General features: G+C 36.7%; 1 protein-coding gene across 2 annotated transcripts; it reads left to right on the top strand.

Moving 5' to 3' along the window:
• The first annotated feature begins 516 nt into the window (after nt 1-516).
• RCN2 (reticulocalbin 2) lies at nt 517-15,665 on the top strand. Of its 2 annotated transcripts, none has more exons than XM_045532810.1 (7): nt 517-931; nt 1,312-1,417; nt 3,910-4,106; nt 9,711-9,812; nt 13,161-13,257; nt 14,160-14,302; nt 14,824-15,665. In XM_045532810.1, exons 1-7 carry the CDS (start codon nt 788-790, stop codon nt 14,974-14,976), a joined length of 942 nt encoding a protein of 313 aa, XP_045388766.1. In that variant the 5' UTR covers nt 517-787; the 3' UTR covers nt 14,977-15,665. The 2 variants fall into 2 exon arrangements, with proteins under 2 accessions (XP_045388766.1, XP_045388757.1); XM_045532801.1 differs by having other exon boundaries at nt 518-931; nt 9,699-9,812.
• The last annotated feature ends 4,887 nt before the right edge of the window (nt 15,666-20,552 follow it).

The following is a 20,552-nucleotide window of genomic DNA, read 5'->3' as shown; positions in this document are numbered from 1 at the left end:
GGTTTGAACGCCCTACTCTGGAAAAATAAGTAGAGATACACTGAAGACTGAGAAGTATATACTGCTGGTCGGTTCCTCAGGCAAAGATTTTTCTAGATATAGCATTGTTTTCACCGAAATTTCCAGCCTCTCTCATTGATGGAAGCCAGGAGGGACATTGGGAGTGATAAGGAAGTTTCTGGTAGCAACAAGGCTGACAGGAAGAGGCAGGCCAGGGATGGGATGGAAGTGTTTTTCGAAGGGTGCGGGCTTCGGCAGGGTGAACGCGCGGAGGGTGTCCGCCCCTCCCCGCGGCCCCTCCCCTTCCCGCGGCCCCTCCCCTCCCCGCGGCTCCGCCCCTCCCCGCGGCCCCTCCCCTCCCCGCGGCTCTTCCCCTCTCCGCGGCCCCAGCCTGCCTCCCGGAGCTCTGGGGCCTGCTGTGGACCGCCACATCGCGGCGGCCCGCCCCCAGCGCCGCGCTGTCCAATCAGCGGCGCGACATGGAGCTCCGCCCCCTCTGCCGCGGCCATATACACTTAGGCCTGGCGCGCCTCCGCACCGCGGTGGTCCGGGTCTCTGGCTGTGAGGTTTGGGGCTGCGGTAGCAGGAGCCGCAGCCGCTGTGGCCGCCGTTGCCCAATCCACCGCCCCCTCCGCTTCCCCTTCCGCCATCCTCTCGGCGTTCCGTCTACCCCACCTCACGTACGCCGCGCCGCCTCTGTGTAGTCGCCCTCGAAGCGCCACAACCGGCCTGGGCCCCCGGCCGCCTCCCTGCTCACGTCTCTCGGTGTCCTCGGCTGGCCGGAGCGATGCGGCTGGGCCCGGGGCCCGCGGCGCTGGGGCTGCTACTGCTGTGCGCCGCGGCGGCCGGCGCCGGCAAGGCCGAGGAGCTGCACTACCCGCAGGGCGAGCACCGCGGCGACTACGACCGCGACACGCTGTTAGGCGTCCAGGTGAGGCGGTCAGGCCGGGGGCTGGGAGGGCCTGGCCTCGCACCGCCGACGCCGTGGGCTTTGTCCCGGGACAAAGCGGGGCGGCAGAGCGAGGCCTGGCCGGGGCTGCCTGACAATGGGGGCCAGGCGGGACAGCGCTCGCTCTCTGGGGCACCCCGGGGCCTATAAAGCCTGAGGATATAGCGCAGCCGAGAGCTGGATCCCTTCTACTCTCCTGACACTGGGCGGGATATTTGAGGGTGTGTAAGGCCTGGAGAGCAGGTGTGGGTCACCCCAAAACCTCTCTGCAAAGGAGGCTTCTAGTAGCCTTTTTTTCTCCACCATTTTGTCCCACCGATAGTAATGCTTGACTCCTGTGTTTCGTTTCCCCCCCCCCCAAGGAAGAAGTTGATGAATATGTTAAACTCGGCCATGAAGAACAGGAAAAAAGACTGCGGTCCATCATAAAGAAAATTGACTTGGACTCAGATGGCTTTCTCACTGAAAGTAAGGACCGTCCTACACAACTAACAATGGAGAAATCCTTTTGTAGGAAACAAACATTTTAACTACGAGTTTCTGTGAGTGTAGATTGCTAGTGTTCCAACAAGTTAGTAACTACTGTGAGGGGAGAAAAGGACATGGAGAGTAGATTTTATACCTGGAAGTCTTTAGACGTGGAGTACCAAGTAAAACTTAGTGCTCTCTCCAGTTATATATAAACATCATTGACCCTGTAGGGTATGTGCAGTCATACCCTCTTCCTCATGTGACTTTTGTCAATGTCAACAGTATGTTTCATTTTAGAGAAATATGTCCCCAAACCTTAAGGCATTAAATGATTTATTGCACTTTTGATTTCTGCTTCATTAGAATTTGAAGAATTTGCTTCTTTTTATAAGCTAGTAGAAAAAGACCTGTTGCACGTGGAATATATTTATTATAACATAATAAAATGTTAGAGCTGGTTGGAGCCTTAGAATAATCTTGCCCGCTTCTTTGTAGAGATGAAGAAATGACGCTCACAGGGGTAAGTGTCTTTTACAAGTAAGTGGCAAAACCAGGACTAGAATTCTGCTTTTAATAAAGATTTTAATATCCTTAAGTTTAAAAAACATCTGAGTGGTTTTAGGTAGGTTCTCCAGTCAGAAGTGAAATGCACAGGCTATTAAAAGAATGTTCTAAATAAATTGCTGTGCAACTGTCTCTCCCCGTTGTTTAATTCAAGTGATGAACCCTGTCAGCATTCCAAGTTGATCTTCAAAAAAAATTCAGAAGGTTATTACTGTAGCTATAAGTTAGCTGTTTTGCTGTAACTCTCATTTAAATGCTGCTCAGTATCCAAGGAATGATGTTGTTGGAGAGAATTGCAAACTGGTAAGTTTAAAATGTGCTATCAATGAAGTATTCACATTGGTGCCCTCAGGAATATTAAAAGTTTTTTTCTTCTACTGAAACAATAATGACAACAAAACCTTTGGACTCCAGTTATCCAACATAAGAATAGGTCCATTTTTGGTACAGTAGAATACATACAGAACAAGTTGATTTGGAAGACTATCTGGTACTTGTTTGTCAGGGCCTAGACAACTTGAAAAAAAAGTTAATAGTAAGCTTTTTAAAAAATTTAAAGTTAGGAAGAAATCAGTCCAAATCTTTATTTTACAGATGAGAAAAAAGCTTGAGATGGTAAAGTACTCCCTGATGGGAAAGCTAATGTGTGAACCCACATTTCCGATCCGTGTTCCATTTTGTTTTCTACTATGCCACAATGATCTCTTTAAATAAACCAGAAGAAAGACATATGGTTCTTAAGGAAGCCCTCATTCTCCTTGAGGACCCATAAGAGAATTTTGGTAATTTGCACTTTGAGGGCGAGGACTGGGCTGAGAGTTTCCTAAGAGATAGCAAAATTCAGTAGAACTTTAGGCTTTGAAGCCTAATGTATTTGAATCTCTCCTCTACTTATTAGCTGTGAAGCCTTGGACCTTTCTGAACTTTAAATTCCTCAAGTGTAAAATAGTGATGATTATAATTGCCTTGTTTTAAGATTAGAGACAACGTATTTGTAGGACCTGATGATGTAGTAATTGATCAATACATGGTTGCCATGATAGTTATTATTCTGTCCTGTTTTTGCTTTTTTATTCACCTGATTGCTCCTAAACCAATAGAGGAGTACACTCTTTAAACCAAATGGTATATTACCTTTAAACCAAGTGTATAAAGTTGATCCAGAAGTGGATGTTTGAGATTTAGAAACTTTTTCCCCATGTCTTCATGAATCAAGTTTAGACAGATAGCTATTATAAGAAAGGCATAAATTGCTACTCATAACTTTGTTAAAATTTTCTCCAGATGTTTTATGACATCTTTAAAGGAAATATACTATAACTTCTCAAACTTCAGTAGCATGAATACCTTTTCACAATTTAGACCATATCTACTTACCATCTGTTATTTCCTTAATATAGTTTTGATTCAACTCACATAAAATCTATTTTAAAGGAAAACTTTCTATTACCTTCATAAATGAAAAACACTATTTTTTTCTAATATGTATTAAAATAAATAGGTAGTTGTTTAAATATTTGTGTGTCCTGAAAGATCTCTAGTAGTTAGCCAAAGTTATCTGGAATGTTTTGGATAATGTTAAAAAAGTAAAGTGTTATTTTGGCCAATTGGTAATTCATTCAACAAATCTTATGGAGCCCCGCACTTTGTAGGCATTTGGTGTACATCAGTGACCAAAACAGACCCAAACTCTCTGTACTTATGGAACTCACATTCTATTTAGATCACATGTTATAATATTCTTAGACTCCAAACAGCTCTCTCCACCTCCTACCCCTATTTCTATTAATACTACTAGGCCAATTCTCACTCAGTATTTGCCAACACTGAAGATTTTGTCTTCTTTGAGAAAAGGTTAGAAATCTTCACTCTTTCACATGTAAGAATTACTGTCACATTCATTTTGTTCTGGGAAATTCTCATAGGTGAACTCAGTTCATGGATTCAGATGTCTTTTAAGCATTATGCTATGCAAGAAGCGAAACAACAGTTTGTTGAATATGATAAAAACAATGATGGTAGTGTGACGTGGGATGAATACAATATTCAGATGTATGATCATGTGATTGACTTTGATGAGAACACTGCTCTGGATGATGCAGAAGAGGAGTCATTTAGGCAGGTGAGTACAGGTGCACAAGCTGTTCCTTTTGATCATATCAGTTCACTTTACCCTCCCACATAAATGAGCACAAGAGGGCCTGAGGTCATAGACTGGATTGCCTTGTTTTCTAGACAATCACCTGTTCCACTTCAGTGGTCATTTTGATAGTTTCCTTGGTAGCCAGATTTAGGACTCTTATTCTGGATTGCCTAAATTATACTTGCTTCTGTTTTTCTCAGCTGCATCATTTATTTGTCCTTATTTTCAGAGCTGCTTTTTTGTGTATTTTGGATATGTATTTCAATAATTTATTTTTAATATCATTGAACAGTTTTATATCATATTTACTAAAAAGGCTATAGTAGCCCATTCCCATTTTTAAATATATAACTTTTATATAACTCACTTTAAAAAATTTTTAATAGTGGTAAAATACATACAGTCAGCCCTCTGTATCTATGGGCTCCAAATCTGTGTGTTTAACTCAGATCAAAACTATTTAGAAAAACATTGCATCTGTACTCAGTATGTACATTCTTTTTTTGTTATTCCTTAAACAGTATAGTATAACAAGTAATTACTTAGGATTTAAATTGTAATTAACATTATAAGTAATCTAGAGATGATTTAAAGTATGTGGGAGGGTGTGCGTAGGTTTACTGTGCCATTTTATATCAGGGACTTGAGCATCCTTGGATCTTTCTATCCAAAGAAGATCTTGAAACCAGTCCTCATAGATATTGAGGGAGGACTATATAACAAATTTACCATTTTAACTGTATTAGAGTATGCAGTTCAGTAGTTTTAAGTACATTCACATTGTTGTGCAATCTATCTCCCAAGCTCTTTTCATCTTGCAAAACTGAAAATCCATACTTATTAAACAATAATTCCCATCCCCTCCTCCCACCAGCCCCAGGGAACCGCTTTTCTTTCTGAATTCTCTATGAATTTGACTACTCTAGGTACCTTATCTAAGTAGAATCATACAGCATTTGTCTTTTTGTGACTGTCTTACTTCGCTTAATATAGTATCCTTAGGTTTGTCCATGTTGTAGCATGTGTCAGAATTTCCTGTCTTTTCAAGGCTGAATAATATTCCATTATATGTACAGGTTGAGTACATATAATTCAAAAATCCGTAATCTAAAATGCACCAAAATCCAAAACTTTGTGAGTGCTGAGATGACACTCAAAGCAAGTGCTCATTGGAGCATTTTGGATTTTGATTTTTGGATTAGTGATACTCACCCAGTAGTTATAATGGAAGTATTCCAAAATTCAAAAAAATCTGAAGTCTAAATCACTGCTCCCAAGCATATAGGATAAGGTATACTCAACCTATGTATACCAAATTTTGTTTATCCATTCTTCTGTTCATGGATACTGGGTTGCTTCAGCCTTTTGGCTATTATGAACAATGCTGTTATGAAGATGGTGTGCAAATCTCTTTGAGATCCTGCTTTCAGTTCTTTTGGGTATATACCCAGAAGTGGGATTGCTGGATCATATGATAATTCTATTTTTAGTTTTTTGGGAAACCACAGTACTGTTTTCCATAGTGGCCACACTATTTAAAATAACTCATTTTTGAAGATTTAGTATCACTGCGAGTTTTATTTATTGTGTCCCATGGTTCAATTTGTTGAAATATATGTTTCTTAATTAAGCAGAGCTGAGGAAAACAGTTTTTATTTAGGAATTAGTAGGAATTTTTCAAGATTTCTGTGAAGCCTGTTAAACTAAAAGTATATCAACACAAATGACTATAAGCTTGAGAAGTTGCTATTTCAAATACTTTTGTATTTTGAAGGTAATTTTAAACAATTTACTATAGGAATGAACTTACCTTAAAAGCATCACCGGAGTTCTCTTAAACCAAACCATGGTATGATATGACTTCCCTGCCAGAGAGCAACAGAGAAGTGAAATACATTTAAACACTTAGTAGAATTAGATTCTCATTAAATTTTTTTATTTTTTTCCATCACCCAAAAGATTTAATTACTATCCCATCAAAAAATAAGAAGTCTGTATTCTTGGGAGGGGGTGATATAATAGATGATGGTGTTGAGAAGAAAATCTTCACTTTGAAGAGATACATGATTCATTAATATTAACTATTTACAAATAATTGTTTTAAAAGATGTCTGGTTTTAATGCTATGTTCTCTGGTTAGTACATGTTGATTATAAGACTCTACTTTTAAAAGAATGAGTTAGATGAATCTTAATAACCTAAAGGAATTGATGGATCCCTAAAATGAACATTTTTCAATGGGAGTCTTCTTGGTTATTCTTTGACCATCTAGGAATATGTCTCTATCTTCGTGAAGTTCTAATCGTACTTTTTTACAATTTGATAAAGTAACTTTCTGCATGGGCCTGTATTCCCAGCTGCTCAGGAGGCTGAGGTGGGAGGATCCCGAAGCCCAGGAATTCAAGGCCAGCCTAGGCAACATAGTGAGACCTTACCTCTAAAGAAAATAAAATAACCTCCTAAAAATTGATATGGAATGTAAAGATGAACCCAGAAACAATGTATATTATTCTTCAAAATAAAAAATAAAGAATAGTTGTAATAGGAGTGTTCTAAAACAAAGAAATGATAAATGCTTCAGGTTATGGATACCCCAGTTACCCTGATTCAGTCATTAAATATTGTATGCTTGTACCAAAATATCACATGTATGCCTAAAATATGTACAACTATTGTGTATCCAAAATAATTAAAAATAAAAATTTTTAAAAATAAAAAAAAAATGGATGAGGAATGAATCGGTCTCAAAGTTACAGACCAAACAGTATACCATAAATAAAATAATCATAAAAGTAATTGGATATCTGAATAAAGTTAAATTTTTCATATGGAGGTCTGTTAAAGAACAGAAGTCAACCTGATAACTGAATTTTATCTTATATTTAATAAGTTTCCTTATAGAGAATAGAAACAACCTGACCCTTTCAGGCTTTGAAATCCCTGAAAAAGTATTTCTTTATAATATGATGAACAATTATAGTCAGCGCCTTTAAGCAGGATAATTAGAGTTTGGGGACCTATCTGGCAAAAGTTCAAGTGCTCTTAACTTCAGAAGTCAGCTGCTGAATGTACATGTATAAACAGTATTTACTTATGTAAGATATATAACCTTGCATGTGGCGTATCAGAATTTTTGAGACCTAGATTTTTGTTCTAGTATCACAGATTATGTATTTCCTCATGTAAAATCGTTAGTCTACCAAAAGATGGCAGCTTTGTTCCTCATAAATTTCTGTTACAATATAAAAATGAGTGATTATGGTAGTTTCTTTTCATTACTATGCATAACACTTTCTACCCTTGATTAGAATACAAGGTTTTTATACAGAAGGAAACAAAGAGTGTTGAAGCTTTATGAAATTGACCATCTTTTTGTTTGTTTTTGGGAATTTGCTACTTTGAAAAAACAGTCTTCTGTTTTTGGCTTTTTTTAATTTAATATGAGCTACTATTAATTTGTGTTCTTTAAATAACTACGAAATTGTGAACCAGAAAAAAACTTTTTTTTTTTTAAAAAAGAAATCTCAGCTTGTTGAAAGAGATCCTTTCTGTCCCTAGGCAAATTTGGCCAAATTTAGCTCCCTCTGTTGAAACATGGACCTTTTTGCTCCAAATTGAAGGGTTCTTTCATAAGGAAATCTAAGCACTTGGTACTTTGAACAGTGGTTCCTTCAAAAAGAACTTGATTGACTCAACAAAGTACCTCAAATTCTTGTCTGCTTTCCCCCCAGGTTAAACCTGAACATAAAATGCAAATTATGTGGTCTAGTTACTTAGAATTATGAAACGTTAAATTAAAAGCAGCTATTTGGAAATAAGTTATTATTATTTTTTCTCTTCTGTCATGATTGGGTGAGTATAACTGGCTTGTGAAGTCTAGATGTTTGTAAGACAAATTCCTTGGGGGAAGAGATGAGCTTCTCCACTGTAAATCAGTAATTGTAAAAGAACTAGTGTTTAGGTAAATGACTGTTACCTACCCTCTATTATTCTAAGAAACTGAAAAGAGCATTTCTATTCAACATTGAAACACATAAAAGCTTCTAAAATATTTTAAATGGTACTTTTAAAAAAATGTGCAATTTAATATACATCAGTTTATAGGAAGGAAAGCTATTCCCAGAAATTCTCAAAAATAGAAATTATGCAGGACTAGCAATATAGAACTATTGGTTTCCAAGGATCTTGGTTACAGAATTACCTTTGAAAATTTTATCAAAAGCAGCCTTGTCCCTAATAGCTCCTGAATCATTTTACTACTTGAGCATACTTAAAAAAAGAAAGAGAAGATGATGAGAGAGAAAGTAGAAAAGGATGTGTGTTTATTTGGCCTTATAATGGGATCCATCTAAACTTTTGATGTGTTTATATCTGAACATACAGAATTAGCACTATAAAGAGCCTACTCAGAATAGGCTTCCAATTATTAGGTACACATACTAATAGTATGAGATTCTTAACATAAGAGGACTGATTTTCTAAAACATGACAATGTACTTTTGAAAAGTCATTTAGAAGACCAGAAACATTTTTTTTTAAGACAAAAGCTCACTCTGTTGCCCAGCCTAGAGTGCAGGGTGTCATCATAGTTTACTGCAACCTCAAACTCCTGGGCTCAAGCAATCCTCCTGCCTCAGCCTCCCAAAGTGCTAGTATTACAAGCATAAGCCACCACGCTGGCCTCAGCAACAAATATTAAAAGCCCTGTCAAAGTTTAATACATGGTCTGAATTTATTGCTTTTTGGTCATTCAAAAAAGTATTGAGATTAATTATTAAGAAAGACTGAATAGTACTGTAGAAAGAACAGGGAGGACCCGAATTCAGTATTTTTTTTTTTAGCTATATTTCTGACTTTTTATCAAATCATTTAATCTCAGTTTTTCTTATCAGTAATGGTAATATATATCACTTATTAAATACTTAATGTTTACTAATTGTGGAATAGGGATTCTCATCCCAATTGCTTTCTTTTTTTTTTTTTTTGAGACAGAGTCTCACTCTGTTGCCTGGGCTAGAGTGAGTGCTGTGGCATCATCCTAGCTCACAGCAACCTCAAACTCCTGGGCTTAAGCAATCCTCCTGCCTCAGCCTCCTGAGTAGCTGGGACTACAGGCATGTGCCACCATGCCCGGCTAATTTTTTTCTATATATATTTTTAGCTGTCCATATAATTTCTTTCTATTTTTAGTAGAGATGGGGTCTCGCTCTCGCTCAGGCTGGCCAATTGCTTTAATAGAAGTTTTTTTTATCCCAGTTTTATAAATGAGGAAAACAGAGAGGTTACGCAGTTTTCCCTGAGTACCACAGCTAGTAAGTGACATTGCTGGAATTCAGATCTGGGTCTGTATGACTCTAGAGCTTGTGGCTCTGTACTCCCCAAATAGCAACAAAAATATTTGTTATTATTTGCTCAACCTACCTTCAAAGGGATAATTTGAAGATAAATGAGATAATGTATGAGAATGTACTTTAAAATTCACATAGTTTGTATTTTTCAAAGTGTTTTTAGTGATATTATGGCAATAATGTGATACCTTTGAACATGTTCAAAATTTTTTAATTTTCAAAGCTTCATTTAAAGGACAAGAAGCGATTTGAAAAAGCTAACCAAGATGCAGATCCTGCTTTAAATCTTGAAGAATTTATTGCTTTTGAGCATCCTGAAGAAGTTTATTATATGACGGTAAGGAAGAAAATTTTAAAGAGAATTATTGAGTAACTAAACCTTCAAAATCTGTTTACTAAGTCATTAAAATGAATTACATAACAACCAGAATTTTGAGAGACACGAAGATTCAAAAGGATCCAAAATTATCCTCACTTAAGATTAAGAGTGGTCAGGAGGGTTTCTGGTGGTGTCAAGGTTATTTATTGGGAAGGAAAAGATGAAGGACTGAGTTTTTTAATTTCTGTACTATATATGAACAACTTCCTCTGGCTGTTTTCTCGTAACCGTACTACCTTTACTGCCTTACTTACCCTTTTGTAACTTTCAGACTTTCTCCAGTTTTTCAATGTTAGTAACACTAGAACTTCTGTTTAATTTATGGTATCGCTTATGAAAGCTTTTGGTGGGGAAAAATACATCGTGTTTGGATCACTTTTCATAGGGTGGTGGGGGTATGTAGCTGCTAATAACTACTAAAGTTTTTGCAAGTTTAGACATAATGAGTCCTCTACCCTTTAGTACTTAAAAGAAGTACCAACTCTTCAAAACTTTTGTTGAATTCTAAGTTTAACTCAACATTGATTGAGTCCCTACTATGATTTGGCAAGCTTCTTCAGTGCAGCAACAGTCACACTGGGGAGTAAAGATTAATGTAACAGCAAAAAAGAGACTAAACATTTATATGGAGATCTGTTGCATGGCATTAGGCTCCAGCTGTGTGGCTTGGTTCCCTGGGTATTTTAGGAAGGGAAGATATAGCTCTTTGTTTATTGGGTCGTGGTTGGGACTTGCTGTCTTGAATAACAAGGCTGCAGAAACATTTTTCTCCATAGTTCAGTGGCAATATACTGCCATTCTCTTGCCATTGTGAAGCTTCTTATTTCTCACTTGGCACAAAATACATGGCCTAGTTTAAGAACAGTGCTGGGCATGATTTTGTGCCAAAATTAAGTTGGGACAAGCTAATTGAGCCCTAGAATGGCAGGCAGAGTATGCTACATCTAGATTCTCTGGAGAATAGGGAACAATTGAACCGAAGAAGGGAATGACCAGAAAAAGCGATGAAATAATTTAGGCATCGTGTGATATGGCCCTGGAGTACAAAATGGCAATGAAATGAAATAGATTTGAGCAACATTTTGAAGAAAGCATAAACAGGAATGTTGACTTACTAAATAAGTATTAAGGGAAGGGAAGAGAAGGGTCGGAGATGACCCTGAGGTTTTGAGCTTGTGTAACAATGATAAAGGTAGTGCCTTTGACAGAATGGGGTATGTCAGGATGGCTCTACTTGATTGTGCTTTTTGTGCTGTGTTCAAGTTGATGGCAGCACGTAAGATGTGTGACCGTTACGTGGTGTTTCATTCAGAGCTGCTTCCTTAAGTCCTATTGTTTTTGTGTATCTTTTTCCCTTTGAAGAATATATTTGTTATAGGAAAAGGCAACAGTACAAGATTGTCTAAGTGATTCTACTGTGGATTAAAAGTCAAAATTTAACTTGATATTTTCACTTATGTAGTTCAGAAAATTCATTTAATCATGGCAGCGTTATTGAAATAAGTCTGTTGTTTCCCAAGAGTATTATTTGAATGGAGGAATAATCATTTTGATCACTGGTTCTTAACTTTCATTGGATCACAGATTCCCTTAAGAATATGGGAGAAACTATGGACTCTTTCCCAGAAAAATTACACATAAAATATTGAATTATAAATTTAGAGGATTCTCAGATACTCCCTCTAAAACTAATCTTTGGATCCCTAGGCTAGGATCCCAATTTCTGTATATATATAGAAATTCTATATAATCTTATATTCTATATAAGATCTGTAATACTGGATTTAAAAAACCAACTTGAAAAGAAAATAGAAAAAAAATCAGAAGAGACGTTAGCTCTGTATAAAAAAAAAAAACAACAACTTGTATTTAAGTGCTATTTCATACCAGTATAGATAAAGCCCCTGGATTTGTCTAGAATCAGAGACTTTTGAGAATATATTTTCATTATAGTTGTGATGCTAGAATCTGAATTGAAAGGTCTTGTGAGAGAGGCAGTGGGTAGTGAGGAAATGAGAATAGAAGGTGTAACCTGGGGGAGGCAGGGAAGAAGAAAAGAACCAGGATTGTAGTTAAAGAGTGCCCCAAAGTCCTGGGGACTTGAATGTGCTTAAAGGCAGTAGAAGAAGGAGCTGAAGGGGAAGAGAATGAAGGCTAGACAGAGGCAGGAGCTAAGAGTGAAAGAAAGCCCTGGGAAAGTGGTACAGTTTGGGATGGAGGAAGACAGCTAAGGGCTGTGCTCTAGAGGAGAGATAGCTTTAACTCCTGAGGTTGAAGAGAAGGGTAAGAGGAATAGGCTTAAACACAGAGGCAACTAAGAGTGGAGGATGCAATGCTGGTAAACAAGGAAGCATTTCAGAAGACTTGCATTATGTTTGGAAAAATAGGAGGGTCTTTGGAGAGTATGTTGGGGAGGGTTGCAGTGAGGTTCCAAGAAAGTAGAGGCGGAGATTTCAAAAAACAGCTGTAGAGAGCATGTTAAGGAAACTGAGGCAGAGGCAGACTTCTAAGCTGCAGTGAGGGCCTACTGAAATGGCAAAAATTAATTTATAAGTATGAAGTTTATGTTTTTGTGTCTTCCTTTTTAGACTTTATGGTTCTGGAAGAAAGAAGGAGAAAGTGATGTGGGTCTGATGTACAGGATGGGGAGTGGCATAAGAAAAAGGCACAAGAGGAGATAGGAAGGTAGTGAGGGAGTACTGAAGCAGCCCAACAGGTCATCAAGCTAGAAAGCATCTACTCTTGTGGTCAGGGAAAAGGATTGGTTGTTTGGTAAGAAGCCTTGATAAGAATGAGGAACAGATTTGGGGGCAGTTTGGGATGGATGGGGTAGGTTTGGTAGAAGAGGAAGCCAAGGAGGTTGAGGTTTTTTGGAGGGCTGTCACATTGCAGATCTGGAGATAGGGCAACAGTTCTATGCAAAGTTACCTAAGGTAAATATTCTTTTAGGGTTGTTAATGGACTGGAGGGCAAATGGAGTTGTAGTAAGGCATGTCATTCTTAAGAGGGAGCGGTATGTGCAGAAAATAGAGCATGAGTTTAATGCTGAGGTGGTTAAGGAGAGTGAAAGTGGAGTTCTTCACAAATCAGAAGCTTAAGGATGTTGAATTTAAAGCTTCTTAGTATAATACTTGGAGTTTTATTCTTCCTTCTAAATTCCAGTGTTTAGAAAGATTGTCCTGAAAGTATGGACGACTGAAATGATTATTCCTAAAAAAAGTTCTGTAGTAAGGTTGAATCAGATGGTGGTGGAATTCCAAATTTTGTGACTAATTTTTTTTTTTTTTTTTAATGAACATGCAATAGGAATTTGTCATTCAAGAGGCTTTAGAAGAACATGACAAAAATGGTGATGGATTTGTTAGTTTGGAAGAATTTCTTGGTGATTACAGGAGGGATCCAAGTAAGTCACCTGGGGGAATGTGGAAAGAGGAAAAAAATGGAATTAAAGAAGAAAGAAATTGAAAGACAGCCTTGCTCACTGAGAGCTCTCATTGACAGGAAAATGTAGCAAGAGGAATTGTGCAAGATTTCTCCTTGTTCTGCTAAGTTAACTGTAATACGAGTTCAACAAATGGATTTGTAGCTTACCTGAGAATACTGTCTTGTTCACTTATACTTTCATATCTAGATTCAAACATTTTTCTTCATTTTCAAACAAATATAATGTAATTATCAATTCAAATGAGGAAGGAGGTAATGGTTGATATTTTTAAACAGAATGCTGTACCTTCACATATAGATTGTAAAAAAGAAAGGAACACAAAATACTATACTGGTGTAAACTGTAGAAGATGAAAAACTATTTGAAATTAGGAGTTTGCCTTTCTATAAGCAGCTAGTTTTTTTTTTTAAATTGTTTTTGCTTAAAACAATGCCATTTTAAAATTGGTCACCAGTTTTACATATTGTGAATGTCACTTTAAAATTACACATCAGTTTACTTTGTGAGAACATGTAGGACGATTTTTGTAGTCACATGATGTACATAAAAATGTTACCCAACTCACATTTGGGAAAACTAGATATCAGAACAAGTAGCAGCAGTTTAACAAAATTACTAGTTTGTGATAATATGCAATGATTTTAAAACTATGAGTTGTTTAGACTTAAGTGTCACTTTTGAAAATTACTATATATTTGTACTTATTTTCAGGACTTTTCAGTTAAGTAATTCTGTTTCACTGGGCTTCCTTTTTGTAGTAAACTTTAAATTCACTTCCTTTATTCTAGGGATATACCAAACTTCTTATTGGATACATATGATATTCTTGTGTATGTATATTTGTGTTTTTTTATATTAAGCTGCAAATGAAGATCCAGAATGGATACTTGTTGAGAAAGACAGATTCGTGAATGATTATGACAAAGATAACGATGGCAGGCTTGATCCCCAAGAGCTGTTATCTTGGGTAGTACCCAATAATCAGGGTATTGCACAGGAAGAGGTGAGTGTTACAAAATGGTTATTTCTTCCCAATCCCTTCCTCCCCTGAAATTTGGTGCTGTTGATAGGAAAAGAAGTTCAAAATCTTAAGCCACAGAAAGAAGTAATGGAGTTATTTAGTACTGATGCACTGCTATGTTTTGAATTTATGAACTGCTTTAGTTGTCAGGGAGATCAGGAGATTAAAATTGTATCGTGTATTAATTTGATAGTACAGTGAATAGAATAGTAATTTGTATTTACCTGTAGGAGCTCCAAGTGGGTTATAATAATTTTACTTTACCTTAATATATCCTGGAATGGATTTGATTGGAGAGGAGGCAGAACCCTGTAGAAAGTAAGAAAGGAGCTAATGAGAAGAGCAGTAGACAGAACCAGTAACAATGTGTAATATTTTTAGATACTTAGACAATGATAGTACTTGCACACCTGGATGGTTTTGACAAGTCAAATCACATTAAATTGTGAACGTCTTGCTGAAAATGCTTATTACACTTGACACCTTTTTATTTTGTTTTAAAGGCTCTTCATCTAATTGATGAAATGGATTTGGATGGTGACAAAAAGCTCTCTGAAGAAGAGATTCTGGAAAACCAGGACTTGTTTCTTACCAGTGAAGCCACAGATTATGGCAGACAGCTCCATGATGACTATTTCTATCATGATGAGCTTTAATCCCTGAGTATGTCTGTGTAGAGTACCGGACCCTTTTATAATTTGTTACCAGCTTTACTTTTGTGATAAAATATTGATGTTGTATTTTACACTCTTAAGTCTTACCACACTCAGAATTATCTTAATGTAGATTATAATTTTGGCCTTTTAGAAGGAAAACAACAAAAACATGATATTTATTTCAAAACGTATTGAAGAAATAAAACGTTAATATTGTGCCATGTGACAACAGAATCTTTTATAAATACTCCATCTGTTTAGTACTGTATTGTGAAATATTTGAGTTCTATTTCCACACTTGAAAAAATGGAGGATTTTAGAGATGCCTGAATAATATTATTTAAGTAGTATGTGACTGAGCTATCAATTTTTGTCTTTGTTCTAAGTAGATTTAATTTGGGAACTGACAGAAAGGACAGTGATTTTAGGTTTAGCATTTTCTTTGAAAACCTTTAAAGGAACCTTTAGAAGAACTTATACCTCACATATTAATGCTGAGAAGTTCTGCTTAATTTTAAAATGGTTTCTATAAAAGGTTTTATTGTATGAAATAGAACTTTATATTTTTGCATATGTATAGATAGTAATTATATTTAATGTATAGCATAATGTAATAGCATTATGGTGAGTGGAATTTGACATTGTCCAGAACCCTTTTCATTTTTGACTAATTAAAAATGAAATGTCCTATCCTTTTATATGTTTGCTTTTCTTTAATGTTCCAGATAAACCTTGGATTTAGCATATTTTGTTGTATTGTACGTTATCTTGCCTCATCCACTTGTTTATTTGGGTAGTGAATGTTCTCAAGACTGTTAAATTATTCTTGCTGCATATTCTTATTTTGCTTTTTTTAAAAAAATAAAAATAAAAATCATGTTATAATTGAATGTACCCCTGACACGTTTTAATTGCTCTTGTAGCAAATGTGGTTTTGCTGTTTGGGGCTAGAAATAATCTTAAGAGTGGAATTACCATTAGAGCTGGTTAGTTATCAGCAGTAGAGGTCAATATCAATTATGCTGAAATTAAAACCATACTTGATAAGCATTTCTCCATACCTAAATGGGCAGTTTTAACCTCATTCAGTAGAGATCAACTAATCACCTTTGGTGGGGTTGCGGTAGGGAAAAGTGAGGTAAGGAATTAATTTTTTTTTAGTTATGACCCACATATAGTTTTTCTTGCTTTTTGTTTTCAAACTACTTTTGTTTGTGGGTCAGCTGTACATTCTGTTAATCATTATCCAGACTAAAGTTGTCTCATATACAGCACACACAGCATACGAGGGGCTAAACAAATACCTACCAGTGTTTGAGAAGCCCTGAAGCTCTTTTCTGATAGAATTGTCTGCACCTACATTTCTACTGCTCTATCTCTGCTGATGTGAGGTGTGATTGCAAATTGCAACTTTCACACCTTTAATGAGAGCTTGCTTACTGTGGTATCTAAAGTACATGGTTTTCATTGGCTACAGCAGTTTAAGACTTAAAGATCTACTGTTATAATCTGTCACTTGTCAGCGTCACTAAAGTTGGTATATTTGGAATAACAAGTTTAATGAGCATGTTAACTATTTGTTTTTTCTCGCTGGATTCTCCAAAATCTATGCTAGAATTGTTAGATCATCAGATACAGATTTTATTTCAATTCTTACCAGAAATTCTGCTGTGATTTAAAAGTTAGCATTCTACATTCAGCCTTGATATGCAGACACAAAAATTTTGGTGATGTTATTAGTGTTTACCAACTTTCTTTTCTAGCATAAGGAAAACTGCACTTCCCATCCCTCTTGTAGGTTAACAGTGGCTAGTTCTGACCAGCTAAACAAGAGTGGAAGTAGTGTGTGTCAACTCCAGACTAGGTCAGTAACAAACCCTTTTCCTCTGCCACGGCATTGTGGAGGTGGTCTCAGCTGAAATGGTGGAGCTACAATATCAAAGTGGCCTTGATTGCTGAGCTACCACATAGGGGTCAGCTGGATCCACAGTGAACTTTATATGATCAAAAAGTAAATTTTTATTGTGTTAAACCACTAAGATTCAGATGTACTTTTTTTGTTTTTGACTACGGCAGAGCCCAGCCTCTTATTGAAGATTTAGCATTAAGTAATTGGGTTTTTACAAACTTGCAGAGAAAAAGAATCATCTGCTTCAACAGAGATTCCATATCTTCCAAGTCAAAACAGAAAACTTTATTTTTAAGGCTTTTATTTGTATCTTCATTTTAAATAAGCCTCTTTAAAAATACAGTTTTTATTTTCATGTTAATTGAATTAGGATAGTTTGAATTTATTCTTGAGCAGAAGAATCAAAATAGTTTGAAGCTTTATGAATTATTGGCTGATCTTGCCTGAAGGACTTAATCACTTCCATTATTTGACTTTAGGTACAACTTCAAAACGGAAAGTTGATGGAATTTTCACAAATCAGCTCATACGTGGTTCTGATTGGGTGTTGTAATGTTTTATTATAGTAAGATACACATAAAATTTATCATCTTGACCATTTTTTAATTGTACAATTCAGTGGTATTAAATACAGTTTTAATGTGCAACCATCACCACCATCTATCTCCATAAACTCTTTCATTATGTAAAACTGAAAGTATATCCATTAAACAATAAGTCCCATTCCCTCTTTCCTGCAGCACCTAGCAACCATCATTCTAGTTTCTATCCCTGTGAGTTTGACCACTGTAAGTACTTCATCTAAGTAGAATCAAAGCATTAGTCTTTTTGTGACTGGCTTACTTCACTTAGCATAGTGTCCTCAAGGTTCACCCATGTTGTAGCACATTGCAGAATTTTCTTCTTTTGTAATGCTGAATAATAATACTTCATTGTATGTATTATTACATTTTGCTTATCGATTCATCCATTGATGGACAGTCAGGTTGCTGCTATTATTGTGCATAGTGCTGCTATGCACATGGATGTACACATACCTTCTTGAGATCCTGCTTTCAATTCTTTCAGGTACGTACATAGAGGTGGACTTGCTGGACATATGGTAATATTTTGAAGAACCCATTAATGTTTTCCATAGTGGCTATACCATTTTACATTTCCACCAATAATGTGTAAGAGTTCCAGTTTCTCCACATTCTCACCAACACTTGTTATTTTCAGGAACGGGGGACTTAAATTTATTTTTATTTATTTTTTTAGAGATAGAGTCTTGTTCTGTCGCCCAGGCTGGAGTGCAGTGGCATGATCATGGCTCATTGCAGCCTTGAACTCCTGGGCTCAAGGGATCCTCCTGCCTCAGCCTACTGAGTACCTGGGACTAGAGGTGTGTGCCTTCACTCCCAGCTAATTTGTGTAAGTGTACGTGGAGATGGAGTGGGCTTGCTATTTTGCCTAGGCTGGACTTGAACTCCTTCATTCAAATGATCCTCCCACCTTGACCTCCCAAAATGCTGGGATTATAGGCATATGGCACAGCGTCTGGCCCTATTTTCTGGTTTTTTGATGGTAGCCATCGTAATGGGTGTGAGATGGTATCCCATTGTGGCTTTGGTTTGCATTTCCCTAATGATTCTTTCTCTGTAGTTTTGCATTTTCCAGAATATCATTTCTTTGCAATTTTAAATGTGAGTATAAATTTATGCTATTGTTTCTCAAAGGTTTTTGTATTACAATATCTCCTTTTAAGTGAAATATTTCTACCTAAGCTTATGAGATCTTTTTGACTTTGGAAAATAGTTTAGGAAAGCCACTTAGAGTCAAAGTTTTTGAAGAAGTATAACAACTAATTTGCCTCATTTTAACATTGAATTTTTGCCAAATATTTGGCCAGATTTCCTGGCTGCTATTAATATAAAGTTTTTTACAATCAGTAGCTCAACTACCTAAGGGTCTCCAGTGCAGCTACGAAAATGTTTCTTTTATTTGTGGGGGAAAAAAAAGACTCAATACAAGCACAGAGAAAACAAGGACCATAAGATACCTAGAGTTTGCCCTATTTTTGTTTCAAATTAACTAGACAGTTCATGAACTGTAAAAAGGATACCATTTGAGTTTATAAAACTATTTTTAAATAACTTAAGGGATTTTTTAAAATACAGCTTAATCATGGTTTTTACTTTCTAAAACAAAACAAAACAAAACACTTTTTTGGAGTATACCCAGTAGTCCCAGCTATTCGGGAGGCTGAGGCAGGAGGATCCCCTGAGCCTAAGAGTTCAAGACCAGCCTGGGCAACATAATGAGACCCCATCACTAAAAATAATAATAATAATAATTTTTTAGAAAAGAAATTGAACTAAGACTATTGGGCAACTACAAATTTAAAAAAAAATTTTTTTTTTTGTTTTCTGTTCCATAGAGATATTTTTCTTCTCTTCTGAGACCAGGTTCCAGTGAGCAGAAGGCATGACTACTTTGCTTCATGATTGTACCATTAGCCACGGTTGGTAACAAAAGTAAAGAGACCATCCCATTACAATGATACACTAAAAGCATAAACTAAGATCTTTCTGTGCCAGCTGCTGGCCTGTCTGAATTAATGCTTTGTAGTTCCATCTACAACAAATGATGTCATCCAAGTAATTTATTTTGTACGAGTACTCTGTAATAAAAAAACTTGATTAAAGTTAATTATGGACTACCTTCATGGTGGTAGGGAAGGCAAGCTAGGCTAGGCTGAAGCAGAGCTATGACTAAGCTATTTACAGTTATTTTACCTTACTGTCATATAGCAATTAGTCTTCAGTCTCTGCTCCTTCAGCCCTTCCACTTTATAATCCCCAACAACTAAGCAAAACTTTCCTAAACTCCCAAACAACCCACCAAAGCAAAACAGCAATTACTGTGAGCTTAGAAAAGGAAAGAGAGAAGAATGATTTGCTTTGATGTTTGCTACCTTCTGTTAAATTTAAAGATCTGAGAAACATCTAATTTATTTATAAAATGTCATGTGGCAAAAAGAAAAAGAAGTTCATCTAGAAATCAACGTATTATCCTACATTAAAATAAGAAAAAAATAGATATAAGCTCCTTGAGGGCTATAGCTATTTCTTCTTCACTGTTGTAACTCCAGTGCCCCGTGTGTGATTAGGACATAGTAGATCGCGAATGAATTACACTATTGGTGGAAATGATACAAGATGAGAGAAAGCTGACATAACATCAGTTTATTTCAGTGACTATTTTTTGTTGTCTCTTAGCCTGTTCTTGCCTTGTGGTTTCTATATTCTTTATCTGTTTGGGTATTTAAATATATTTATTTTAAAGTGTCTTTGAGATTATTCTGTTAATTCTAGCAGTGGTGCCATTTGTTAGTCCACTGACTCTCCCTCATGTAGTTTACAAATTTTGACTGCATCTTAGTGAGTTGTTTTCATGGGAGTTGGACGTGTCCAAAGTTGTGGAAGTGTCCCTATATAGTGTGACTTCCAGCTTGCCTCTGTGTTAAGCCCTGTGGGTTTTATCAGTTCTGGACAAGTTGAGTAGGAGCTGGATCCCCCATGGCAGGGGAATTATGACGTGGGAGAGGCCCTTGTAAAGACCATTTAGGAACGTATATGGGTACAGTAGTCAAGACAGTGTGGTACTGGCATAAGAATAGGCATGT

This window comes from Lemur catta, chromosome 1 (assembly GCF_020740605.2).
Source record: "Lemur catta isolate mLemCat1 chromosome 1, mLemCat1.pri, whole genome shotgun sequence".
Taxonomy (NCBI): Eukaryota; Metazoa; Chordata; class Mammalia; order Primates; family Lemuridae; genus Lemur; species Lemur catta.
The sequence above is the reverse complement of the archived record's forward strand: the minus strand, read 5'-3'. Positions and strand labels throughout refer to the sequence as shown.